The following is a 26,455-nucleotide window of genomic DNA, read 5'->3' as shown; positions in this document are numbered from 1 at the left end:
CCCCAGAGAGCTTATTTCTCTTTAGCTTGTGACCTCCTCCCGTGACAGCTATCATGCAGAGGGAAAGCCCTGTCACAGGGGCCTGTTTTATTATAAAAAGACATTAGAACTGTGTAGATCCACCAATGGGGAATATCCTCCTGCCTGGAGGAAATCTGGGAAGGCTTCCAGGAGGAGGGGGGGGTTATTAGAGAGGGAGTTAAGAGGGGCGGGAGGAGAAGGGGACGACCGAGGATGAGATGGCTGGATGGCATCACCGACTCTGTGGACTTGAGTCTGAGTGAACTCCGGGAGTTGGTGATGGACAGGGAGGCCTGGCGTGCTGTGATTCATGGGGTTGCAAAGAGTTGGACACGACTGAGTGACTGAACTGAACTGAACTAAGAGGGGACCAGCAAATAGGTGCAAATGACTGTCTGGGGTGAGGCACACCTACTTTAAGATTGTGGCTCACCCAACTTATGCAAGTGATTGAGCTTCTCTGGACTTGATTTCTTCATTTGTAAAGTGGTTACAGTGTCCTCTTTACCTGATTAATGCTATTATTGATCTCAAGTGAGAGGCCTGCTTGGGGCCTGCACCCTGGAAGAGTGCTCAGAGATAGGCTCCGCTCCCTCCATCTCTGGTGCCTTGGATGCTCTAGGAGGGAAAGGGCTTCTTCTGCCCTGGGGCCTCCCTTGGTGACCACAGCCTCACCTCTCCCTTGTTTTGAAATTTTATTCAGTTCACTTGGTCAGTCGTATCCAACTCTTTGCGACCCTGTGGACCGCAACACGCCGGGCTTCCCTGTCCTTCACTATCTCCCGGAGTTCGCTCAAACTCAAGTCCGTTGAGTCAGTGATGCTATCCAACCATCTTATCCTCGGTCACTGTCTTCTGCCTCAATCTTCCCCAGCATCAGGGTCTTCCCAGTGAGTCGGCTCTTCGCATCAGGTGGCCAAAGTATTGGAGCTTCAGCATCAGTCCTTCGAATGAATATTCGGGGTTGATTTCCTTTAGGATTGACTGGTTTGATCTCCTTGCTGTCCATAGACCCAGATGAAGCTGGGAGGGGAAGCCTCACCTCAGAAGGAAGGGACCCACCATAAGGGCACTGGCTAGGAGTTCTCTGGGCTTTGGGGGTGTGAGCAGATGGAGCGGGCGGGTCTTGTTGGATTACCTGTGCTCAGGATCACCTGTGCTCAGAACAGAGCTGAGCCCAAGCAAGGACACCCCAGGGGATGGAGGGATGTTACTTCCCATGATGGGTGTTGCTGTGGGGCTACAGGTAGACAGACCTCTTGACGAGTCCGACAGGTGTCCTACCTGCACACAATAGGTGCCTGATAGTCTGGCACTTAATAGGAGCTCAGTTGTTACCGAGGGTCTGGAGCAGGCTGAAACTACGGTGGACTGAACTGGAGCTTGCACGCCTCTGGAGTCGAGGCTGTGGAGTAGGCAGGACCGACCCCAGGTATTCTCCCACCCACCTGTTTATCCGTATTTACCTGGAGGGAGTGGATTACATAATCCCATTGCACCAGAGAGTTATGCAGCAGTCACTCTAGTCTGATTAGCCCCTCCAGATGGTGGCTGTAAGGAAAGTAGGTGTGATTCTGAGTGTGTGTGTGTGTGGTGGAGGCTCAATACCTGGAAAACATTGCTGTGGCTTTCCAGTAGGATGGAAAAGGGGGTGACCCCAGGCAAAAAGGCCGGGCTGGCTGGGTGTGCCTTTCCCAGAGGAATTTTCAGTTTAGTGAGGGTGGTATCAGTGTGAATCAAGGGTGAATCCTAGACCAGTTGGGGGACACCATTTGGGCTCCAAGGTCCGTTTGTGGCATTCACAGACCTGGGCAGCTCACCCCCTGTCCCTTCTACCAGGCACTAAACCTCCTGCTGGCCCAGCCCAGGTCAGAGAACAATCGCCCTTAGAGGGAGCTTGAACCCAGTTCTTCCCAGCGAGGGGAACTGTCTAGCTATCTAGTTCCAAGTTGGAGCACGGAGTCGGGTGTCTGGTTTGACTGGGTGACCGTGGTAGACAACCCCCTTGGCTTTGCACCTCCGTCTTTGTTCGCATTTTTTAAACGTCCGAATAGAAGTGCGCGGTTAGGGAAAGTATGGCCCTGGAGAGAGAGAGAGAGGGTGGAGAGCCTCCGGACTGCTGCTGCTCTGAGCCCGAAGAATTCCGGCCGGGCCTCGTCCCCGCCCGCGTCCAGAGCGCAGCGGCGGGTTGGGATGGAAAGCGGTTGCAGCTGGGGCCGTTGGCGGCAGCTGGCCGCGGAATGTCCCCTGCGGCCGGGCCTGGGAGGGCAGGGCCGGAGGCTCGGGGTGGGCGGGCTGGGGCGGGGCCGGCCGCTTCCGGCCTGGAGCGCGAGGGGCGTGGTGCCGGGCGGGCGGGGGTCGCAGCCTGGACCCTCCGGGAGCTTGGGTTGAGGGGATGTGGTTTGGGCGCACCCCTGTCTTTTGGTCAGCCCCGTCCTCCACGCCCCTCTCACACAGCTTTGGCCGGCCTGTCTCCGACCAGCCAGAAGGAAGCTAGTATTCGTTCAGGACACCTGTTAGTGCCTGCTGTGTGCAAGGCATGGCTGGAGGTGTGTCGGACCCACCAGGTGAACAGGTCCTGACATTCTTCCTGGGGGAGGAGGAGGGAGCCCAAGCAAGAGCGTTTCAGATCAGTGTCATCAGGAAGCTGAGTGATAACCTGGGGGTGGGGGGTGGAAGTTGCTCCTTTGGTTACAACAGCCTCTGGTAAGGCGCGCAACGTTTGATCTGTGAGCCTGGCCTATATCCAGGGCCACGCGGAGGGAACGGCAAGTGCAAAGGCCCGGAGGCGGAGGCGGAACTGGGGCAGGGTGTGGCACCTTGGGGGCGGAGCCGGATACTCCTCCATGAGCCTCCTCCAGTCTCCCGGAGGACCCGGGGCTAGGTCCCGGGATCTGCACCCTGCCCATGTTTCTTGGCAGGGCGACGTGCGCCTGGCTGGAAGTGCATATCTTTCCGGACTTCGTGGACCTGGAGGTTGTGCCATGTGGTTACCTGTATGGAAGGCTATAATTTTCCACTTGTTCCCTGGAGGACCCGGAAATCTCTAGATGTCACCGCTGTGTTTTTCTTAAGTCATTTTTGAAGTTTAAGCTTGGAAGACAAGAGTCAGCGTGTGCTTTGTGGGAAGGGAGAGCCCACCTGGTCAACTCCTGTTAGATGCTGGCCTGGGCTGAGAGGTCCCCAGGTCTGGCCAGGAGAGGCACCTCGGTGCGTGCCGGCCGCAAGAATGAGCCTTTGTGGCTTCGGACTCCTCTGTGACAGCCTCGGCAAGATCGTGGGTCGGGCTTCTCTGTGGAGACCCCACCATCCTCGAAAACCTGATGTGGCTCCCGGGCTCCTGGTACCGAGACCCTGTTCAGCCCAGAGGCCTATCCCACTGCCAAGGTCTGTGGATGGCTCTGCCCTGGGAAGGGGGTGCAGGAAGTTTCCTGTCCTGTGGGTGGGCCGGCTGTATAGCTGTGGGTGGGGGCTGGAGGATGTGAGGGCTGTTTTTCCAAGGAGGTCCAGCCCTGGGACCTCACCCACCCTCCGACCAGGGCCTGATTGATGCCCCATCCTGCGCAGCCTTGTTTCCCACACTGACCCGGGTAGAATGAATGGGAGACTCCCTTGGGCTTGAAGAGTGACGGTGGGGACCGGCTCCTGCCTCATGGGAGCCAGGCAGTGTCCTGGGAGCTTTAAGTGCAGGGGGAGAGGTTGGTGAGACACCCACTGACCAAGGAGGTGGAAGCAGACAGGCAAAGCTGTGGGGAAAGAGATCTAGGCGCAGGGAATCTGTGGGGTTGGAAGGTGGGCTGTGAGGAGAGGGGTTTGACCCCCAGTTTCAGAGCCAGTGACAGCCCTCGGGCTTCTCTTTTCCTAGCCTGGGGCTCCCAGCCACTGCCTCTTGGAGACAGACTTAATAATCCTAGGCTGTCTCTGTGGCGGTTAGTATTGCAGGAGAGAAGCCTTACTCCTAAAACTTTTATTGATCCAGACACTAATAAAAAGTAAAGAGGTTTTTGGAGCAAGGTTTTTTTTTTCCCTTTTTTCTACTAGCGCAAAGAACATCAGAGCCCTAAAACACGGGAGTGTTTTCCTCCTCCTCCCTAGATTTGGTGGTGGGTAGGGTTGGCCTCTTTCAAATTTCTCCTCTCCAAGAGCTTTCCCTGATTGTGCAGGTCTGCTTTGTTTAGTCGCTCAGTCGTATTCCACTCTTTGCGACCCCATGGCCTGTAGCCCGCTGGGCTTCTTTGTCCATGGGACTTTCCCAGGCGAGAATACTGGAGTGGGTTGCCATTTCCTTCTCCAGGGGATCTTCCCCACCCAGGGATTGAACCCTTGCAGGCAGATTCTTTACCCCTGAGCCACTGGGAAAGCCCACAGTCATCCGTTTTCTCAAGCAGTTAACAGGCTACCACTGTACCTCTAGCCTGTCCTGTCCCCCAGGAGGGCCGGGGCATTACAGAAAGCTTTCATGCGCACCTGAGACCCTCTGGCAGTGAGCAGCACTAGCTTCAAGGTAGCAGAGAAGGCTTTTGACTTCTTGTGTCTTTCTGGGTTTGGTGTTCTTTGTTTCTCTGTTTTTACAGATTCGTTTCATACGTACTTACTGAGTTTTTACACCTTGCCGGACCCTTCTGTAGGATTCAGAAATACAGCAGAGCTTCCCTTCTGGCAGGAGAGACAGATCATCATAAATGAGTGGAGAAACAAGTAATTCCAGACTGGGTGATGTAAGTCAGGGTTTTTGTCTGCTTTGTTCAACAGCACCTAAAATAGTGCTTGGCACATTGTTGTTCGTTTGCAGTTAATAAATATTTGCTGGCTGAAGGAGCAAGATGATAATGAAGGAAACAGCCAAGTGTTTCTGTGGGGAGGGGCAGGGTGGGAGGGGGAGGGGCCAGGACCTGTTGTGGCCAGGAGGATCCAGGGAAGGACTGAGTTCCACCGGCCTCCTAAAGCCTGCCTTTAGGAGAAGGGGGTGGAACTGGAGCTCCTGCCTAGGCATTAGAGAGGACAAAGTCCCTGAGGCGGGAAAGCCTCTGCTTCTAGAGGCAGATGGGGGTTGCCAGATGAGGTCAGAGGAAAGGCAGGTCACACTCGGCCAACTTCTCATCTTGGGGAGGAGTTTAGTCAGTTCAGTCAGTTCAGTTGCCCAGTCGTGTCCGACTCTGCGACCCCACGGACTGCAGCACGCCAGGCCTCCCTGTCAACCGCCAACTCCCAGAGTTGACTCAAACTCATGCCCATTGAGTTAGTTGCAATTATTCAAATTGCTGTCTGGAGTAACTGGAGGGTTTCTAGCCCAAAAGTTAATAGGATTTGCATTTCTAAAGGGTTCCCCCTGACTCCCAGGAAGGGGGTTGGGGTCAGACTGGTAAAGAGGCTTGGACAGGTGTGAGAGATTTTAGAGGTGGTAGTGACAGGATTTTGGCTTCCTTAATGGCTTCTTGGGCTCCAAAATCACTGCAGATGGTGACTGCAGCCATGAAATTAAAAGACTTGCTCCTTGGAAGAAAAGCTGTGACCAACCTAGATAGTGTATTGTAAAGCAGAGATATTACTTTGCCGACAAAGGTCTGTCTAGTCAAAGCTATGGCTTTTCCAGTTGTCATGTATGGATGTGAGAGTTGGACCAAAAAAGAAAGCTGAGCGCCAGAGTTATGCTTTTGAACCATGGTATTGGAGAAGACTCTTGAGAGTCCCTTGGACTGCAAGGAGATCCAACCAGTCACTCCTAAAGGAAATCAATCCTGAATATTCATTGGAAGGACTCATGATGAAACTGAAATACTTAGAAACTCCATGATACATGATGGAAATCCAATACTTTGGCCACTGACTCTTTAGAAAAGACCCTGATGCTGGGAAAGACTGAAAGCAGGAGGAAAAGGCAGCGACAGAGGACAGAATGGTTGGATGGCCTCACTAACTCAATGGACATGAGTTTGAGCAAGCTCCGGGAGATGGTAACGGACAGGGACACCAGCCGTGCTACAGTCCATGGGATCGCAAAGAGTGGGACACAACTGAGTGACTGAACTGAACTGAGTGGCTCAGTGGTAAAGAAATTGCCTGCCAATGCAGGAGACTTGAGTTCTATCCGCAGATCTGGAAGATACCCTGGAGAAGGAAATGGCAACCCATTCCAGTAATCTTGCCTGGAGAATTCCACAGATAGAGAAGCCTGGCGGGCTATACAGTCCTGGGGTCTCAAAGAGTAGGACATGGCTGAGCAACTAAACACCAGAGAACGGCAGTGGTAGGATGTGCTGATGGATTCGGTTCTGAGGGCCAGGGAGAGGGAGGGTGGCCGGCTTCTGAGACTCCTGGATTAAGCCTTGAGACAAAGCTCCACTTCGGATACTTCAGATTTGAAGTTCTGTGAGGTGTCCAGGAGCTGTCAGGCCAGCATTTAGATATATGAGTCTGGAGTGCAGGGGAGGGGAAGGCTGGGAGAGAAGCTTTGGAGTCTGGAGCACTGGAGGTGTCCAAAGCTGAGAAGTGGATGAGTTCCACAAAGGAGAGGGTTTCACCAAGGGAAGAGTGCTCCCACCTCAGCGTCTGAGAACCCAACACCAGGAGGAAAGGTGTGCGGAGAGGGGAGGGTGGCGGCCTGGGAGGGAGGGGATGCGTTGGAGAGTGTGGTGGCCTGGGTTTCAGGGAGGGAGCTAGCTTCCCTGTGGAGGAAGGAGGGGACTTGGACCGTGGTTGGCTCTGGTCACCTGTGGGGACCATCAGGAGAAGGGGGTCAGGCCATGTGTGTGTTGAATAGAAAGGAAGTAAGTTGAAAAGGAGGCAGCAGGGCCCTTGGAGGGCAAGGCGAGTAGGCCAGTTCAGGAAGCCAAGGATGGTGAGTGAGGGGCTCCCACGTCCTCCGTCCAAGTCTCTCTTTACCAGCCGTGGGCCTCCCCCAGGATCCTCTGAGCGGGATCCCTAGAGATTCAGATAAGTGATGTCCAATGGCTCTTTGAGCTTTCTCTCTCTCTCCTTGGAGGGTTTGCTTCCCACCCTGTAGTGTCACCTGCCCTTTCTTCCTTTCTCCCCACCTGATCGCTCTCTGAGTCCCAGGCACCTGAGGGAGAGCACTGTGAACCTGGCTTTCCTTGCAAGGCCCTCCACCTTTCCTGGAGCTGAGCTGGACTTAGTCTGCACTGATGGCTTCGCTCTGGATGGTTCTTTGGTAGGCTTGGCCTCCAGAGAAGTTTGAGGTCTGTTTCAGAATATTTTGGTGACCCAGATCTTGATCTCTCTGCAACACTTAGCCGTGAGGCAGGAGCCATGGGATGGGGGGGAGTTAGAGTGTGTTTGGCTCATTGCGGGGACAGTGTAGAGCTGGGGACAGCCCAAGAGCTAACAGTCTCCAGGTGGATTCTGAGTGTCTGTTGAATGAATGGCACTCAGATATTTGAGTCTTTGGGCTCCCAAGTTGTTTTGGTAAATGCTTTCTCTGCATTTGGCTAGCTGCCGTTTTTACATCTTTTCTCTTCCAAGGATAGCGTGTTTCCTCATTTTATACATGAAGAAACTGAGGCTCAGGAAAGTAAAGAATTTTCCCAAAGTCCCACAGTTGCTGAGTAACACAACCAGAATCACTACCCAGCCCTGCAGACTTCCAAATCACTCCACCTCCTACTGACAGATGAACCCAATGGACAAGGAGATGATGGTGTGAGTTTGAGGCACCCAGGTCCCTCCTTGCCCCCTCAGAAGTGGTCAGGGCTCTGCCAGGGCTGTCAGGCCTGCCTCCTGATCCCTGATTCTTCTGGTCCTCCCCGACTTCTCCTTCCCCTGCTCCCCAAGAAGCACACACAGCAGTTGCTTTAGGTTCTTGGAAGATAGAAGAGGCTTCCCAGGTAGCTCAGTGTTAGAGAATCTGCCTGCCAATACTGGTTGCTGAACTCCTCGATGGAAAGGCAGCTCAGCGGCAGCACATCCCCTGGGAGACCCCTAAGGAGGCGAGGGTTCACCCCTCATAGTGGGGAGACAGGTCCAGAGCTGACCAGGTGGGCTCTGCCTGGAGACGTGATGCCTTTTGCTGCTTCCTGACATGTCACGTGGCCTGGAGCCTTTGCACCCTCTCCCTCCCAACAGATCCCAGTTAGCCTGGGGGTGGGGCGGGGCGGTGCAGAGGGCAGGCCTGTTTTCAGGTTGCAAAGAATTCAAACTGCAGCCCAGCCGTTCATGACCTGGGTGCTTCTCGAGGAGGGTGGACAGCTGGGACATGTTAGAGGGTGGTCTTGCCTGGGAGTCACTGATTGTCCGAGGTGGACCCCGTCTTTACAGAAATCAGCTGAGGCCCAGAGAAAGATGTGACTCTTGCCCAGAGTCACTACTCAGAAAGTGACCACTTTGTGTCTCCCAGCATATCCTGGGGCAGTGTCCTTCAGCCTAGCTAAACAGGCTGGCCTTTATCAAGTGCTCCCTGGAAGTCAGCTTTGTTCTGCAGCTCCTTAAATCCTCAGGGCAAGCCCTGGGGGCTGAGCGCTGTTGTTGTTATTGCTGAGGGGGAGGTAGGTCCAGAGAGGTGACCTGACTTGTCCAAGAACACAAGATTGCAAGTGGCACGGCCCAGATTTGAACAGTCTGACTTCAGAGCCCGTGTTCCTAGCCACTAAGCTACATAGCTCCAGACTTACTTGACGGCCAGGCTCCATAGAAACAGACCGAGGGTGGTAAATCCTTGAATGACCTGGCCCCTGCAGAGTTAGGCCTGAGGACTGTGCCTGGCGTTGGCCTTTGTGATAGGATGGCTGTACAGCACCTCTGGGCTGCCCACCCACTCCTGGTTCCAGAAGTGGTCCACTTTTCTTGGAGGGCTTGCTAGACCAGGTACAGAGGCCCAGGCAGTCAAGTCTCTCCTTTCCTCTGCTCTGTGTGTGTGTGCATGCTCAGTCATGTCCGACTCCTGGCAACCCCATGGGCTCTATTGCCCAGCAGTCTCCTCCGTCTATGGGATTTCCCAGGCAAGAATCCTGGAGTGGGTTGCCGTTTTTCTTCTCCATTCTTCTCTGCCCGCTCCTATTTTAGCAGCTCACAGGCCATGCCCACTCTTGGAGCCTAGGGGGCGCCAGAGAGCCCCCACCCCTGCAGTCCCACCTCTCCCATTCCTGTGGACCTTGGTCAGCTTGCCTGAGCCCTGAGCTTGGAAGGATGGCTCCCTTCCGTACCCCCTCCTCTGACTGTAGAACCGGTTTGGGAAGGAGTGAGAGCCTGGCTGTCAGAGCCTGTGTACAGGGCTCCAGACCTTCTTCCTCTCTGCTCCCTCTCCCTGCCTTTACTGTGCTTGTGGTCTCTAGTCTTCTCATCTGTGAGAAGGGGGAAGAACAGAACCGAGCTTACAGGGTTTTGAGGCCTCAACTGAAAGCCCAGTGTTTGGGCACCTGCGATGAAAGATGCTAGTGGAGGCAGAACAGGTGGGGCCTCCAGAGCGCAGGTGGGAGAAGACCCCTGGCCCTGGCTGACTTCACGTGGCTGGGCCCTAGGCGCAGACTGTGCCATCCTGAGTGAGTCGGGAACCCTTGGCACCATGACCTCCTCCTCTGAAAGGTGCTACCTGCCTGACATAGTTGTGAGGAGGAGTCATGAGATGCTGCTGTGAAGGAGTCTGTGCTGGCCCATTGTGAGGGTTGAAAAATTTGTCTTTCCTACTCTTATTCTTGAGATGTCACCACCCCACAGAAAAAGAAGGGCAAGAAGGCAAAGTGGTTGTCTGAGGAGTCTTTACAAATAGCTGAAGAAGGAAGAGAAGAAATGAGAGAAAAGGAAAGATACACCCAACTGAAGGCAGAGTTCTAGAGAATAGCAAAGAGACACAAGAAAGCCTTCTTCAATGAACAATGCAAAAAAGTAGAGGAAAACAATAGAATGGGAAAGACTAGAGATCTCATCAAGAAAATTGGAGATATCAAAGGAACACTTCACATAAGGATAGGCGCACTAAAGGAGAGAAATGGTAAGGACTTAACAGAGGCAGAAGAGGTTAAGAAGATGTGGCAAGGATACACAGAAGAACTATATTAAAAAGTTGACCCAGAAAACCATGATGGTGTGTTTTCACCTAGAGCCAGACATCCTGGAGTGCAAAGTCAAGTGGTCCTTTGGAAGCATCACTACGAACAAAGCTAGAGAAGGTGATGGAATGCCAGCTGAAATACTTCAAATCCTAAAAGATGCTGCTGCTAAAGTGCTGTACTCAACATGTCAGCAAATTTGGAAGACTCAGCAGTGACCAGAGGACTGGAAAAGGTCACTTTTCATTCCAGTCCCAGAGAAGGGGCAGTGCAAAAGAATGTTCAAACTGTTGGAGAGCTGCGCTCATTTTGTGTGCTAGTAAGGCTATACTCAAAATCCTTCGAGCTAGTCTTCAGCAATACATGAACCGAGAACTTTGAGATGTACAAAATGGGTTCAGAAAAGGCGGAGGAATCAGAGATCAAATTGCCAACATTCATTGGATCATAGAGAAAGTGAGGGAGTTCCAGAAAAACATCTACTTGTGCTTCATTGACTATGCTAAAGCCTTTGAATGTGTGGATCACAACAAACTGTGGAATATTCTCAAAAGAGAAGGGAATACCAGACCACCTTACCTGTCTCCTGAGAAGCCTGTCTGTGTGTCAAGAAGCAACAGTTAGAACTGGACATGGAACAATAGACTGCTTCCAAATCGGGAAAGGAGTATGTCAAGGCTGCATATTGTCACCCTGTTTATTTAACTTATATGCAGAGTACATCATGCGGAATGCTGGACTGGATGAGTCAGAAGCTGGAATCAAGATTGCCAGGAGAAATATCAACAACCTTAGATGTGCAGATGATAGATACCACCCTAATGGCAGAAAATGAAGGGGCACTAAAGAGCCTCTTGACAAAGGTGAAAGAGAAGGGTGAAACAGCTGGTTTAAAACTCAACATTTAAAAAACTAAGATCATGGCATCCGGTTCCATCACTCCATGGCAAATAGAAGGGGAAAAGTAGAAGCATTGACAGGTTTTATTTTCTTGGCCTCCAAAAATCACTGTGGATGGTGATTGCAGCCATGAGATTGAAAGATGCTTGCTCCTTGGAAGGAAAGCTATGACAAACCTAGACAGCGTATTAAAAAGCAGAGACGTCACTTTGCTGACAAAGGACCATCTAGTCAAATCCATGGTTTTTCCAGTAGTCATGTACAGATGTGACAATAGGACCATAAAGAAGGCTGAACAACGGAGAATTGATGCTTTTGAACTGTGGTGGTGGAGAAGATTCTTGAGAGTCCCTTGGATAGCAGGGAGCTCAAACCAGTCAATCCTAAAGGAAATCAACCCTCAATATTCATTGGAAGGACCGATGCTGAAGCTCCAATACTTCGGCCACCTGATGCGAAGAGCCAGCTCATTGGAAAAGACTCTGATGCTGGGGAAGGTTGAAGGCAGAAGAAGAGGGCAGCAGAGGAGATGGGTAGATGGCATCACCAACTCAGTGAACGTGAATTTGAGCAAACTCTGGCAGACAGTGAAAGACAGGGAAACCTGGCCTGCTGCAGTTCATGGGGTTGCAAAGAGTCGGACACAACTTAGCAAGTGAACGCCAACAGATGAATTTGGATTTTTTACTATTGGGCATTTTGTCTAAAATCTTCCCGAGACTTCTAATCTGATCCTGACTTTTGAGGGATTTGGGGATTTTTGCCGTCTTGTGTCCTGTACAGAAAAAGGAAGCTGTGCCTTTAAGTCCTCAGCAACCCCAAGTGGGACACTGGCCCTTTAAAAGCACATTACAGAGAGTTGGAACTTAGCCTTTGTTTAACTAGCCATGTTCAGTCCCAGCGGACAGGGCTGGAGCGGTATGTCTAGGACCAGAGCGGGGTTGGACTGGCTGGGCCCGGTGGGGGACAGCGGGCAGCGGGGGTGGCTGGCCCGGCCCCTCGGTTTCTCGAGCCCAGTGGCCGCACTGAGGGATGGTGAGTGACCTGATGGCCCGCATGGAGGTCGGGAAGAGGGCAGGGGGGTGGCCGCCAGCCTTGGCCCCTGAGCAGCCTGTCGGGCTCAGGGAGCAACTAACCGAGGCGCGTGGGAGCGGCCCGTCAGGGAGGGCGTCTGGCCTCGGAGGGCTTCGGCTGTTCCCCAGCGATGGTGTCTCTGCCCCGCTGCAGGCATCTCCCGCCAGCCCAGAATGTGGAAGCAATTAGGATGGCCCGCCAAAAAAGTGAGAAACGGAGGAGTGTTGTTGCTGTTTTTAGTTTTTAAAAGAGAGGAAATCCAGTGTCAGTGGCCCCTTTCCATGAGCAGGCCCAGGGGCCGCTGTGACTGCTCCGAGAACCGGGAAATGAGGAGCCTGGCCTTTGCTCGGAATCGCCGAGTCCAGGGCTGCGCTGGGTGGGGCTGTGCTGGGGTTCGGGGCCGTGTCAGCTCTCCCCCAGCCCCGGCCCCGAGCCGGAGTCTCTCTCTCTCCATCTTCCTGCCTCTGTCTGGTCCCTGATCCGGAGGCCAGCCGTGGGGTTGGGCTTGGGGTGTGTTTTGCTCCAGCTTAAATGCTTCCAACAGTTGTCAGGAGCCTGTGATGCAGCAGTGTGTGCCCAGGAAGTTACCCGCTCTCGGGAGAAATCAGGGCTTTGGCTTGTCTCGTGCTGTCCTGTGGAGGAGAGTGAGCCAGTGCTCTGAAGGTAAAGCCAGCCCTGTGCCTCGCTGCTCACAAGTCTCCGTGGTCCTAAGCCCTGCCCACCTTCACTGCCACAGCTGGGGGTCTGCCGACCCCTACCAGCTAGGTGGCCTTCTCACTATTTTCCGGACAGGTGACACAGGAAGTGACACAGGCAGCTCTCAGTGGAGGTCTGGTGACTCACAACTTTTCTAAGTTACCTGAAAGTTGGTGTGTCTGATCACATGGTTTCTGTAGGTTTGGTGAAAGCCTCAAAGGCGTTGACAGGCAATGGAGAGCTTGGAGTTGGAGCCCGGATGCCAGGCTTCCAGCCCTTGCCCTGGTGCCTGTGAACTGTGACCTTGGGCAAGCTCCTGGACTTCCCTGAGCCTCTGCTCCCGTGGGGGCAGAGTGTAGAGGGGAAGCCCTGGAGGGAGGAGTCAGTTCAGCTGGGATGGGCGGGCAACACGGAGGTGGTGGTCTTTGAGCCAGGCATCGACGGGTAAGGCTCACTGGCCTCCTGCGTGTGTTCTGGATGTAGGTGGGCAACCAAGGATGCCTGAGTTGGGACGTGCCTCGGAGTCTGTATTTACAGTGTACAGCCTTACTGGTCAGAATACCATGGGCCAGTGGCAAATGACAGGCAGGGCTAGCTTATCCTAGAGTCAGTAGTGTGGGGTGGGAGAAGAGGCTGTGCTCTTGGAGCCTGGCACCCTCTCTGGCCTTGGGAAGCCCCTCAAGGCTTCAGGGTGTGTTTTCTTACCTGAGGTTGGGTGGCTGGACCCCCTAAGCAGCAGCGATGTGGAGTCCTTTAAACAGGGTGCCAGGGCACTTCAGGTGTGCAGGGTGTCATGGGCGAGGCAGGGTGCTGGAGCGCCACGGATGGCTTAGAATCCCTGAGGTCACTAGGAGCAGGAGGAACTTGGCAGCCGTGCCCTGGGCTCGACATGAGTCTGTGCCTTTGCCTGTGACCTGGGAGCCGGTGGCTTGTTGGCAGCCACCCGCCCCAGCTGTCTCCCGCAAGTTTCAGTCTGGGAATCAGAGCTCTGAGGCCCCGCTGGGACTCCCAGACGCCAGGCTTTGGGATGATGGGGAGCCGGGCTCCCTAGGCCCCAAGGCTCAGCGCTGGCATACTGGAGAGTCACTCAGTAACTATACTGGGCTCTGGGTTAGCTCAAACCAGGGGTGTGGGTGTTAGGCTCCTGGAGGAGGTGAGGGCAGACCATTTGTCAGGGGAGAAAGCCGAGAGGCCCACCTGAGGGCTGCGCTCCCTTGGCCTGGTGCCCTTTCCCCTTCGTGTCTTTGCCCCTTGTCTCCCTGAAGCCACAGAGACCCTGTCCTAAGCGGTGGCAGGACAGGAAATGGACACTGCTGCCAGAACCTACGGAGAAGGCAATGGCAACCCACTCCAGTACTCTTGCATGGAAAATCCCATGGACGGAGGAGCCTGGTAGGCTGCAGTCCATGGGGTCTCAAAGAGTCGGACACAACTGAGCAACTTCACTTTCACTTTTCACTTTCATGCATTGGAGAAGGAAATGGCAACCCACTCCAGTGTTCTTGCCTAGAGAATCCCTGGGACGGCGGAGCCTGGTGGGCTGCCGTCTATGGGGTCCCACAGAGTCGGACACAACTGAAGCGACTTAGTAGTAGCAGCAGCCAGAACCTACGATGCCCGTCACTCTTTAAATAGGGACTGGGAGGTGCCTACTTAAAGCTGAGGTGCTAGAGGGCAGGAAGGGGCAGAAAGCCCCGGGAAAGCAGGGCTCCTGCATGTCAGGTTACACCTGTAGGACCAAAGGTGGTGTTGCCCCCACTTTACAGATGAGAAAACTGAGGCATGCAGGTTAATGAATTTGACCGAAGACAGAGGAGTGTTTGTGTGTTCTTAACGAAGGTCACCACATTAGACCAGTCATCAGCCACACGATGCCAGGGGCTGGGCTGTGTTGACAAGTGATCCGTCTTTGATTGAGTCAGGAAGCTTAGTGCCCAGGCATGGGGAAAGGACAGTCCCCAGGTTGCCCTGTCACCGTAATGTGAATGCACCAGAAGGCCACCTGGCATGGCACTTGTGTCTCAGGTGGAGGAGGGGAGAGGGGAGACGATGCCGTTCTTCAGAGGGGTCCGCTGAGCCTAAGGGGGGCTTCCTGGAAGTGGAGAGCTGGGAGGAAGTAGATAAGCCAGAAAGGAAGTTGTTTCCTTGGGGAGTGGAAGTTCTTGGTTCTTCAGTTCACGCTTCTTTTTCATTTCATCATCCTTTCCCACTTGGGTCATGAGTCCCCAGGGCCCAAGGCAGCGTTGGAGGTATTTATGGTCCCGGTGGGGGTCGGGGAGCCAGTCATAAGCTAGTCACACCCTACATGATCTGCGGTGCGATCCATGGGGCCAAGGGGATGCAGGGGAGTGTTCACGCGTGCAAGGAGGAGCAGGGTGCAGCCTGGGCTCACAGGAAGGGACAGCACTGTCCCTTCATCAGGGTCTTCCAAGTGGAGGGGCTCGCGGTCCAGCCCCGGGCGGGCAGCAACCTGGTACTCTGGGCTTGGCGAGGGTGGGGGTGCACCGGATGGGGCTGGTACCGTGCTCCCACGTGGGAGTGCTTTCTGCGGGGACCTTGGGGTTTGGGGGGTCACTCCCCTTAGTCTTGCTGAGCAGCTGAACGGTTTCTTCTGGGGACCAGGGGTGGAGTGAGGTAGAGAGCTGTCCCTACTCAGAAGCAGGAGGAGCACCCAATCCTCAGCTCACTTTCCATTTGCCCAAATCCCATCCTGTTCAATGAGTGTTCCTCAGATGCTCTTCTCTTAAAATTCAGGGCACTTCACTGTTCTACTGAGGTTTATGAATGTTTAAAAACTGCTTTGCGGTCCCCAAAGTAATTTGACAAGTCTGACAGCTATTGATTAAAAACCCGAAATTATTCAGGCTGCAGGATAACTTGGGGGAATAGATGGAAAGTGTTTTTGTTTCTTCTCTCTCTGTGTGCCCCTTGCCCTTCCTGCCCAACAGCCCCCCAATGACATGGGGATGTCGGGAGGTAAATGTGTTCCTGAATGTTCTCTGAAAAGTCCATTAGGCTGCAGAATTAGACAGAAAGGGGGCATGGGGGATGGTCAAGATGCTGAGGGGCACCCCTCCTGCTCAGGAGGCTGCCATCAATACCACTCATGTTGGTGGTCTCACCCCAAGCCATTGTGGGTTAGGTCACCAACAGGCAAGGAGGTATCGCTGACTGACTTGCAGGTGACAGGAGGAGGAGTGGATGTGGTTAGCATGTGATCCCTTACATTAATGGGGAGTTGACATGTTGGGGGTTTGGTCAGAGTCTCTGAAGTGAAGAAGCATGCTTGCAGCCTGGAGAGAGGTCGGAACTTTTTCAGGGCCCTACTGATCCAGGCGGATCAAAGGCAGGCGAGGAAGAGGAAAGAGCCCAGGACCCGCCGGCCAGGTTCCCCTCCCCTCCCAGTGAGAGGACCGGGCCCCTGCCAGGGTGCAAGGCTGACTGGATCCCCAACCTCCAGGCCTAGCCTGGCCCAGCGTGGGGTGGGCACCAGCCTGTCCCAGCAGAGGCCAGTCAGGCCGTTAGGCTCCCATCTTTAACTTCCAGACATCGCGCCCGCAGCCAAGCCCCTCCTCTCCCAGCCTGTTTCCTCCGGTGTCCTGAAGCCTGCTGCATCCAGTCCTGTGGATTGATGGGCTGTGTCCGGGGAGAGCCGCCCCATGAGCCAGGGCTCATCAGGTCTAGTTGAGTTCTTCCCTCTCTTCCTACTAGGGTGATTACTCCTTTCATACAGGGCAGTTGGGAGAAGGTGGCCATGCGATGGTGTGTGTACCTTGGATAGAATACCTGTCGCAGAGCCAGGCACGTGGTAGGCACTTTGTGTCTGTTGAGTGCAGGCTGCCGTGGCATCACTCATTCAGTGTACACGGGGCACCGTGGGAGCCAGGCTTTGTGGCCCATAATGAGCCATCCTGGCCTTCTGTCTCCATCGCGGGCGTGGACCCGCCTCCTCCAGCTCAGCCCTGTGGTGTTGGGGAGGCGCAGGCTTCCAGGGTGGGGCGAGGCCGAAGACTGGGCACCTCCCAGCTCAGTGTGTGCACAGGTGGGGTCACACCAGCTCCGGTGACAGCTGGCATCTGCCCCTTGGCTTTGGATGGCGAGAACCCTGGCTGAGAGGGCCTGTGCCTCCAGGCGCTGTCATCCCAGGAAACCTTCCCAGGCCAGGCAGCCAACTTCCCTGCCTTTTAAGGACAGGCTGTGTCTCCCCAGGGCCCTGGGGACCACCAGACAGCTGCATTCTTCTCCTCGCTCCTGGGACCCCAGCGGTTCCCAGGCCAGCAGGGCAGGCCGGGCCTGGGGAAGAGATGACTCTGCTGGTTGTCCTGGGTGTGTGTGTGTAGGGGGAGAGTGGGGGTGCTGGCCCTGCTTGTGTCCTGCTGCTTGATTCCCAGGAGGTCAGCGCCCTCACCCTGACTGCACAGCTCCCTGGACCTGCCTGCCTGTGACAGGCGGGAGCATGGTTGGCGTGTTCTGACCTGACTCCAGAGTCCACGGGTCCTGCCAGCCCTCCAGTGGGTGCCTCCTCCTTGGAGGCCACCCTTGTCCAGGGTGTCTGCCCTTTCCAGGCCTGGCTGTGGGCAGTGACGCAAGACCACACAGGCAGGAGAGTGAGAGGCTGGTGGAGTCTGTGCTCGGGGTCCCAGGCAGAGGGGCTCACGTGGCCCCTTGTGGCGTCTCCTGCCCACTCCAGACACCCTCTTTCATCCTTTCACTTTAGGAAGTTAAAGAGTTTTTATTGGGGGGGAGGGTTGTTTGTTTTTGAAAGCATCCCAGAGCATTTGGGTGGATGCAGTTTGTTTGCAGGTAGGGGAAACAGGCCTGGAGAAGGTAGGAGGTTTGAGTGGTCAGGGGAAAGGAACAGAGAATGGCCCGCACAGTCCCCATCTCATCACCCCAGACATCAGAAGTATCAGCTACCCTAGAAATGTCAGCCTTGATACAACACGTGGAATCCTTAATCCGCTTTGTTCATAGCTGTGCCCTCGCTCCTTACAGGGGTGTCTGGCACGAGGCAGTGAATAGAGCAGGGGCTGGCCTGAATAACCGGTGTGGTCACTGGCATTGACCCCAGCTCCCCTGGCTTGTCTCAGTTGACCTCACAGCAGCCCTGGGAGGAAGGTATGTCAGCTCTCCTCACTTAGAGTCGGGGAAACTGAGGCCTGGACAACATGTTGGAAGTACTCAGCATTGTGTGTTTCACAGGGAATGGAGACTAGATAGGTGTGCTCCTGTTCCCGGCACCCTTGACACTAGGCTCTCCTGCCTGTTCGCAGCTGCAGGTGTGTGGCTCTGTGTTTATCCCTGGGGCTTACTTTGCTGCCGGTTTGTTATGCCAACAGCCCCCAGCAGCGCGGGCAGCCCCTCCATGGCATATGTAAACAAGAGCTCCCAGCTCCCCGAATGCCTCCGGAGACAGCGTGCCCTCTCCTCTGAATCCACACCGGGCTGGCCCACCCATCTGGGGACAGTGTGTCTGGCTGGAATCGCCAGCCCTGGTCGCGGCCCCGCCCGTTGGAGGCATGCGCGGCAGCTCCCTCTGCCCCTTTGCGATTTGGAAGGCAATTCTGAGCCTCCTTCCCAGGCCATCTAGTCCCACGCTCAGCTTGCCCCGCCCGCAGCTGGAAACGTCCTCCCTGTGTGTCTCATAGGGCTTTTTAATTATCACACGTTTTATTTTTAAGTCTCCTCCCTCCTTGAAATAATAGGGAATTTGCTAAACTTCTGTGTCACTAACCTTTTCAGAGAAGAAAGGATGGAGTTGAAAAACAGCTCGTGGGTTGGCTGGAAGGCTATCAGATAAGGCCGTGGCCCTGGAGCCAGGACAATGTCCCCTTGTTCCCGCTGCTGGCCCTCACAATGGACTGCTGTTGGGGCCTGGCCATATCTCCAGCCCTGGCTCCGCCCGCGCCTGTGGCGAGCCCATGTTCCCCCGGGCCCTGGGCACAGGCTGTCCGACCCCAGCCAGCCCCCTGATTTCTTCCTCCCTGACCTGGAGTGAGGGGTCATGGCGAGCAGGTCAGCTGACTGTGGCCCCAGAAGGCCGCCAGTGGGGAGATGGAGGCTTGGGCAGATGCCGTTAGGCTCAGAGTCTGCCGGGTGGGGCTCGAGTCCCCCTCGGCCACTTGCCACCTGTGCCATCCTGGGTGAGCTGCCTGGCCTTTCTGAGGCGCGGTCCCTCGGTCCTGATGGGTTCTCATGAGAATTGGGTAAGGAGTCGGGTGGGAAAGTGTGCGGAGTGGTGTTCAGCCGCCAGGCCTGGGTGTGAGCTCTCATCTGTCTAGGGAGACCGGGGATGGTGTAATGTTGACCACGTTCAGATTGGGCTTTGAAGGCCGAGAAAGAAGGCCGTTGTTGGGTGAGAGAGACTGGAGGGAAGGTGGGACGCATTCAGGAGACAGCACAGACAGAGGCTGCCAGAGGGTGGGCGTTCTGCCTGGCCTGGGACCTGCCACAGAGGAGAGTCTGGGTCACTTGCTGGGGTGTGTTGTGTGGGGGTAGAGTTGCAGGGAGGGCTCAACCCAGGTTGAAGCGCTATGAGACTGCAGGGGCAGGGCGGAGGGGCCCATCTGGTGGGAGGGTGCCGTCCCTCTCCTCAGCTGCCCCCAGGCCTGAACCAGGACACCTCTCAGAGGCAGGGGAGGTCAGGGCGGCCTTCCTCCCCCGTGGCCTTGCCTCTCCTGCCTGTGGCCTGAGAATCGTGGTATCCCCCGATTCTTCCTTCCCAGGAAGTGTGAGGATTCCACGCATGGAGAATACAGGTAAAGGCCTCCTTAGCAGCTGGCCCAGGTTGGGGAGGGGGAACATGGGGACCTCCAGGGGCTGGGGGGCTGTTGAGGATCCAGAGATCAGCTTGGTCTGGGACAGTCTCGGGGTGCAGCTGCCCCTGAGACCAGTGCTTGGGTCGTTTTGTCCCTTCTGCTCACCAGCGTCGGAGGGCTGAGGAAGGATTCTCCTCCTTCCCTCCCTACAGCTCAGCTGACCTCGGGGCCTTGGTTCTGAAATTCTGGGGCCCTGAATTTTAGCCCTGCTCCAAATGCCACTCTCCCCACAAGGAGCCTCCTGCCTGTTGAGGAGACCGCTCTGCCATGGGCCTTCCAGCACAGCCTGAAAAATGTTAGGGTTCGGGGTCCATCTCTGCCCAGGGAATCTGGGAAGGCTGCCTGGAAGAAGAGGTGCTTTTGCTGGGTGTTGAAGGTTTTGCTGGGTGCCGGGAGGCCTGCCCAAGGGAACCGTGACTCCCAGGGAAGAGGAGCCCAGGGTGAGGTGGACCCCAGCCAGCAGGGCTGCAGCTGAGGGGGAGTGCCTCTTCCTGCAAACCATCCTCTGTGCTTGTTACCATTTATTTCCATTTGAGATGAAGAGTTCTTTCTGTTTCAGATAAGGAAAGGGTCCCTGGGGGTAGGGGGTTGCTGGGGTGCAAAGTGGCCCCAGGAGGGAGCTGAGACCCTGGGCAGGTCACCTGCCTTCTCGGAGGAGGCCGCTCCGGGGTCAGGGCGGTGTCCACCTCTCAGTCTGTGAGGATTCAGCCAAGCGCCGTGTGTGGTGTCACCTGCGGGCACAGCCCAAGGCAGGGCAGGCCAGGCCCGGGGAGGAGGGCTAGGCACGCGGAGCCCACAGCCCTGTGGTGAGACCTGGTTCTGAAGCTTCTCTGACCCGATGCAGTCATGCAGCGTCCCTGGCAGGGTTGGATGGGAAGTAGCCCAAACCTGGGCTGTGGGGGTAGCCTGCGAGAGTCCCTGGGAAGGCCTTTGCCCTCTTCGGTGCCATCTCACCAAGGACCGAGACTCTGGTCCCCGGAGACCATGAGAAGTCCCTGGGGGGGGCCACGTGGTGGGCGTGCTGGGCCACCTTCTCTCCCACCCCAGCCTCAGGGTAGCAGGGAAGGGCCTGACCCAGGTGTGGGCTTCGCATATGATGGCCTCCAAGCCCAGGCCCCCATACCACACAGGACAGCCGTGGGCGGGGCTCCTAGACCAACCGGTCCCCTTGCCAGCAGGAGCCCTGGGCAGATGCAGGGACTGCTGCTCCCTGAGCGCATCTTACCTTTCTGTGAAATGGACACATGCGTGTTCCTGGCAGAGTTGTGTGCCGTGGAATGTGATCACCCGAGTGCCCTGACCTAGAGGAGGTGGGTGCCCACAAGCAGGGCAGGAGTGGGGCACAGTCTCATCGCCTTACCAAGCTTCCTGGGAAGGGACACTGTGCCCCCTCGCTGCCCCCATGGAGCCTGGCAGCCTGTGATGGCCTGTGCCCTCCCTCCCTCCCAGGATGGACTTCAGGCCCAGCCTGGGACAAGGCAGGGGCTGGAGGTGAGAAAGGAAGTGCTCAACAATGCTGGCCAGAGCAGAGGCGGTCTGGGTCGAAGCCAGCCATGGTGATGGATGGGGCTGGAGTCCTTGAGTGGAGTGTTAGGGGTGCTGTGCTGTGGGCCTGGAACAGAGCTGGCCAGCTTCCTGGAAGAGGTGGTTCTTAGGCTGTGAGGTGGGCCTCCTGGGTCCAGGAAGTGACCACGTGACCTTTTCCCCTCCCTGAGCCCCAGTCATTCTTATCAGTCACTTCCTTGGACAGACTCCTTCTGCCAGGAGGTCCCACACTGCAGGGGCACAGCAGACCAGCTCCCCTCTGGGCCCAGAGCGTCATGCCAGGGCCTGACGGATAGATGCCCCTTTCCCCCATGAGCCTTGTGGGGAGCTCGGGGGCAGGTAGACTGCAGGTGAGAGGGAAGACTAAGCGTCTGCATGTGAGTCAGAGCACAGGCCCACTGGGCCTCCCCATTATGGGCAGTGGTCAGAGCCCAGCCCTTGACTCCTGTCCCAGAAGTACCTGGGAGACCTAGGAGTGGCCACTGGGCCTCCCTGGGCCCCACCCCCACCCCTTCCTCCTCCTCCTCCTCCTGGTCGGCTGGGGCTGCAGGGGTGGGGTGGGGCCCCTACTCCAGGTCCTGCCACTGAGAGACTCCCTGGGAGGTGGGGAGGGTCAGGGATGGCCCAGGACGCCTCAGCCATGAGCTTCCCACAGCACCCCCGTGCCGTCAGGAACCTTCCCAGTGAGGCCTGGGCGAGCCGGGGCATGTTCGTGGAGCAGGATGGTGGGGAGGGAGGAGAAGGGGTCTGCAGCCACAGGCTCCAGGAGGCTCTGGCTGCTTTGGGGTCTGGCCTGGGCGTGCCAGGCCTCTTGGGGCTGTAGAACCAGGATCCTCTCCCCCAGGGGTCTCCCTGGGCAGGCCCAGTCTGTAGAACGGGTCTCCCTTGCCTCTCCCCAGCTGGCTGGTTCAGGTGCCCCAGGCAGGAGGCGGCCCCAGCCTGCCAGCTCCTCCCCGTACTTCCTGGGTCTGTGCTCCACCCACCCCGCTCCTAGCATCTTACCTGGCAGGGGTTTCCGGGCTGGGCCAGAAAGTAGCCCAATCTTGGTCGGTGGGCTGGGTCTTCAGCCCCAGACAGCTGGTCTGGGGGCCTGAGTCCTGGCCCATCGGAGGCTGGATGATTTCCCTGGCATCTGAGGCAGGGCGTCCCTTGCACTGAGGTATGGAGCCGCGTTCCAGGAGGGAGGCCCAGGGTGGAATCTCAGCTCAGTGGACGGCAGCTCCGCCCATGGCACTGGTCAGCTCTGGGAGGGGAAAGGAGGTTGAGCCACTCGAGCAGGACCTGGGGGGCTCGTCATGGTAAGAAGGCTGTCAGCACCTCGTGTGGAGTGGAGTGGCGTGGCAGTGTGTGTGTGTGTGTCTGCGTGTACGCAGTGCTGCCTCCCAGAGAGGGCACTGGAGATGCAGGGGCACCACAGCTGTGTATGCCATTGGCCTTAGTTCTCGAGTGGGTCCTGGGGAGGTTTGGGTGGGTTCCAATCGGCTTTAAGCCTGTCTTACAGCTTCCTCTGGTCCATTCACCTGGGAGCCTTCAGAAGTCCTGCCTGAGGGCTTTGGCTCTGCTCCAGCAACCAACCGGAGCCCTGCACTGTGCCTGCTTCCCACTGGGCATGGGGGAGCACTTAGGGGGAGCCTGACTGGGTCTCTTGGTGGGGCTGTGGGGTCCACAAGGGCTGAGATCCCATTTCCAGCTCTGACTCCCATGCTGCGCCTACACGACGACCGTTGCCAGGGGAGATGCAGTGTTGGGGCTGGAGGGTGGCCTCTGTCAGTCAGCCTGTGATGCCCTCTGGGTGGGCCTGGTCCAGCTCATCTCTGAACTCTTGGGTCCACCCATAGGGGCCTTAGCTCCCCTTACTGTAGGTGCTTGTGGAAATGGGCTCCAGGGTGTGTGCCCTGAGGGGAGATGTGGGGGGGTCCTACCATGCCTCACTGACCTGAGTGAGGAGGGTCTTTTTTGGCGAGGCAGGGAGAGGTGATGGCTTAACCCTTGGAGGCCAGGAGCTGAATGGCTGGAGGGTGTTGGAGTTGGGGAGATCTAGGTGAGCTGAGTGCAGAGTTTGGCCCTGTATAGGGCCGTGGCCTGCCCAGCCTCTGCCCTGGGGTGGTCTTAGCAGGCCTGGCTGGTCCTCTGGCTTTACCTGTGTCCCGGTGTCTTGCCTGCTGTGTCCTGTTGACTCTGGAAAGGGACCTTTGCCTCTCTGGGTGGACTTCCATCAAGCACCAGGTGCCATCTGAGATGCTTTCCGTGGAAAGGGCCAGGGAAACTGAGGCTCAGGGAAGTGACTTGCTCAGGGCCACCCAGCAGGTGGCAGTGGGCCCAGGTCCACGGCCAGGTCTGTCAGGGCCCGTCTGTGCTGGCCCCCTAACCCTGGACTGGCCCCCGAGCCCCAGCGCGGGCACCCTGTCTGCCTCTTAGCTCTCACTGAGTGCCTCTCAGCACTGCAGAGACGGCTCCATCCCTTCCGTGTTGAGCCTCATGGTCCTCGGGCGTAAGGAGGGAGCACAGAGTCCCATGGCACGCCTGCCCACCTGGGGCCGGTGGGTGGGTATGCTGGTGTATGAGAAAGGGCTCCGTCAGCAGTAGTGGCCTGGAGAAATGTTGGGACAGGGCGATTGCTTCTGTCTTGCAAGAGGACCAGGGGGCTGGGGAAGGCACCTGACCCCGGAAGGCTGCCTGGGTTGGGTCTGCTCTTCCCTGTGGGTCTCTGACTCCATCACCCCCACCTACCCCTGAATCTGCCTTAAGACAGAAAGGACTGTGGGTGTTGAGGGGTGTGGTGGCCTCTGCAGGGGGTTCTGGGCAGGCCACCTGGGAGACGAGGGGAAGGGAGGGGACAGGGCAGGCTGACCTGACAGCCCTGCTGCCCGCCCCCAGGTCTCATCTGATGCCCAGGCTGAAAGAGTCTCGCTCCCACGAGTCCCTGCTCAGCCCCAGCAGTGCGGTGGAGGCGCTGGACCTCAGCATGGAGGAGGAGGTGGTCATCAAGCCTGTGCACAGCAGCATCTTGGGCCAGGACTATTGCTTCGAGGTGGGTCCGGGGGGGCGGGGCGGGGCAGGCCCAGGTGTCCTCCCGCAGGAGGCCAGGTCTCCTTCAGCCGCCCTCCTGGGGTGTCCTGTGGCCTCCACTCTTTGAGGGCAGTGGCCAGAAACTGTCAGAACTTTTGGGCTCCCAAGAGACCAACTGGAGCTGGGAGATGGGGGCTTCATTCCTGCTCTGTGGTCTTCTTGGAGACTGACCAGCACTATCCCCCACGTGGGGATGTGCAGGAGTCCCGAGCTGGTGGAAGGGATGTCCAAGGCATATGTGGAATGGCTCAAGCCTGCTCACCTTTCTGTGAAACCCCTCCAGTGCGGTGTGGGGCTTTGGAGAGAGCACCCCCTTCTCTGGCCTCTGCATGGTGAGAGCCAGGATCTTTCCTGCCCCGCCGTTCTGTGACCCGAGGTGTGAGGGCAGAGGGGCCGCCACCCCGCCCGGCCGGGCTGTTCCCTGGGGATCCCTGTCCAGTGCCTCCTGTCGACAGGGAGTCTGGCCCAGAGATGTCAGAGCTCACGAGGCCAAGTCAGGACCCGGGTAACTAATGTCGCAGGTGTTCCTGGGAGTTCCTAATTGCTTCTCTAATTACTCGTTTTCTCTTCCCACCTCTGTCTCTGGGAAGCCTCCCACCCCCGACGATCTTGCATAATTAGGGGAGCTTTCCGATAGAGGCATGAGCCTGGAACTGCTGTGGCAACCTCCTGGCGCCCCCAGCTTCAGGGGGAAACTGGGGTGGTACCTGGCTCCTTGCCTCAGCCCCGTGCCCCCTTGGGTGCTATTTCTGGTTCAGGACTCCTGGCCTCACTGGAATCCTCTGGGCTCCAGACAGACTTCTCTGTCTGGGGTGGGGGGTGCCTGATGCTAGAGCCCACCTGTGCACAGCAGGGGTTGCTGCGGCTTGTGTGGCCCGTGAATAGCTGGATAGGGCCCTCAGCAGGGGACAGCGGGACAGAGTAGGAGCAGCTTGGGCTGGGCTTCCTCGCCCAGAGAAGATTGGAGGATGAGCAGGCCAGACAGGGCAGGGAGGGTAAGGATTCCAGGACAGACCCCAGGGCCCGGCACACCCAGAGAGACCATTCTCGGTTCTCTAGTCCAGCCCCAAATAGGTTAGTCCTTTGTGAGCACTGGTGTCGTCACATTCAGCAAGAGAAGCATCGTTAGCAGGTGTCAGCTGAGGACTGAGGCAGCCCTCAGACCAGCCCGGGGTTGTCTCCTGGGTGCCTGTGGCTCCAGCGATGGAGACAGACCTCAGTGCCCCCTGACTCACGCAGGAGCCCGTGCCTTCTGTCTCCACCATCTCCAGGAGAATGAGGGTTGACTCAGAGAGATGCTTTCCTGAGGACAGAGGGCCCCGAGGCAGGGCTCAGGCGCCAGTTGGCACGGGGCTGGACACTGTCCTGTCACCATCCTGCTCTGGGACCACAGGCCTCAGGGCACCACCTGCAAACATAAAATCCAGGGGGCACCGTGCATCTCGTCCTGCCTCCTCCCTGAGGCTGCGGTGCCGTCAGACCTGGCAGCCGGGATCCCTCCTCCCGCCCCAGCCCCGGAGGTCCTCCATCATGCCTCCCCCTCCCCGTGACACTGTGCTGCCCCCGCAGGTGACGACGTCCTCGGGAAGCAAGTGCTTCTCCTGCCGGTCAGCAGCCGAGCGGGATAAGTGGATGGAGAACCTGCGGCGAGCCGTGCACCCCAACAAGGTGGGCCTGTGTCCCCGGCCCCCAGAGCGCGGGGCGGAGGCTGGACCCTGAGCAGCGAGCAGAGAGCGGGGGCCCTGGAGGGGGCTGGGACCGGGGTGCGTGTGGTTGGGCCGGAGCGGGCCATAGTGCTGGGCTTGGAAAGAGGCTGAGCTGCACACTGGGGAGGCCTTTTGGATGACAGTGTCCTGTCTGGAACTCTTGTGCCCCCTTCCCCCTCCATGGCTAATGTCTGCCTAGCCCTCCGAGTCTAGCTTAGCCACCAGTCCCCTCCTCCAGGCAAGTACTGCTGGCCCAGGCTGGTCCCCACTGCCCAGTGTTCCCACTGCCCCCAGGCCTCTCCCTAGCTGTCATCACTGCCTCTGGCAGACTCGGCCTGAGCTGAGTCCTGGTCACCGTGCCATCACTGAGGAAGGACCTCAGTGCTGTCTCCATGTGACTCTGCGGACCAGCAAGCTTCCCAAGAGCCAGTCAACCGCCACCGCGTGCCAGGCATCGTGCTGGCCTCTTGCTTTCAGCTTGTGGACTTGCGTGACAGAGGGACTTAAGGCTTAGATGGTCATAGATGGTTGCTTGCCCAAGGTCAGTGAGCTAGTGTACGAGGCAGAGCAGAGATCCGGCCGCACGTCCTTCAGACTCCAGAGCTGGCCCTGACCCGTGCTGAGCGCT

General features: G+C 57.1%; 1 protein-coding gene across 13 annotated transcripts in view; it reads left to right on the top strand.

Moving 5' to 3' along the window:
* DAB2IP (DAB2 interacting protein) overlaps positions 1–26,455 on the top strand; it is a 211,903-nt gene that overhangs the window by 159,165 nt on the left and 26,283 nt on the right. For 9 of the 13 annotated variants that reach the window (XM_055400008.2, XM_055400006.2, XM_055400016.2 and 6 more), the window contains 2 exons: positions 23,930–24,083; positions 25,691–25,789. In XM_055400008.2, coding sequence (XP_055255983.2) covers positions 23,930–24,083; positions 25,691–25,789 — 253 coding nt within the window. Of the gene's footprint in view, positions 1–2,389; positions 3,409–3,494; positions 4,740–6,761; positions 11,955–23,929; positions 24,084–25,690; positions 25,790–26,455 lie in introns of those variants that run through there. The other 4 variants (XM_055400011.2, XM_088841167.1, XM_055400012.2 and 1 more) reach the window with 4 other exon arrangements.

Source organism: Moschus berezovskii, chromosome 11 (genome assembly GCF_049115385.1).
Source record: "Moschus berezovskii isolate FMDL1 chromosome 11, NW_MosBer_1.0, whole genome shotgun sequence".
NCBI classification, from domain to species: Eukaryota; Metazoa; Chordata; class Mammalia; order Artiodactyla; family Moschidae; genus Moschus; species Moschus berezovskii.
The sequence above is the reverse complement of the archived record's forward strand: the minus strand, read 5'-3'. Positions and strand labels throughout refer to the sequence as shown.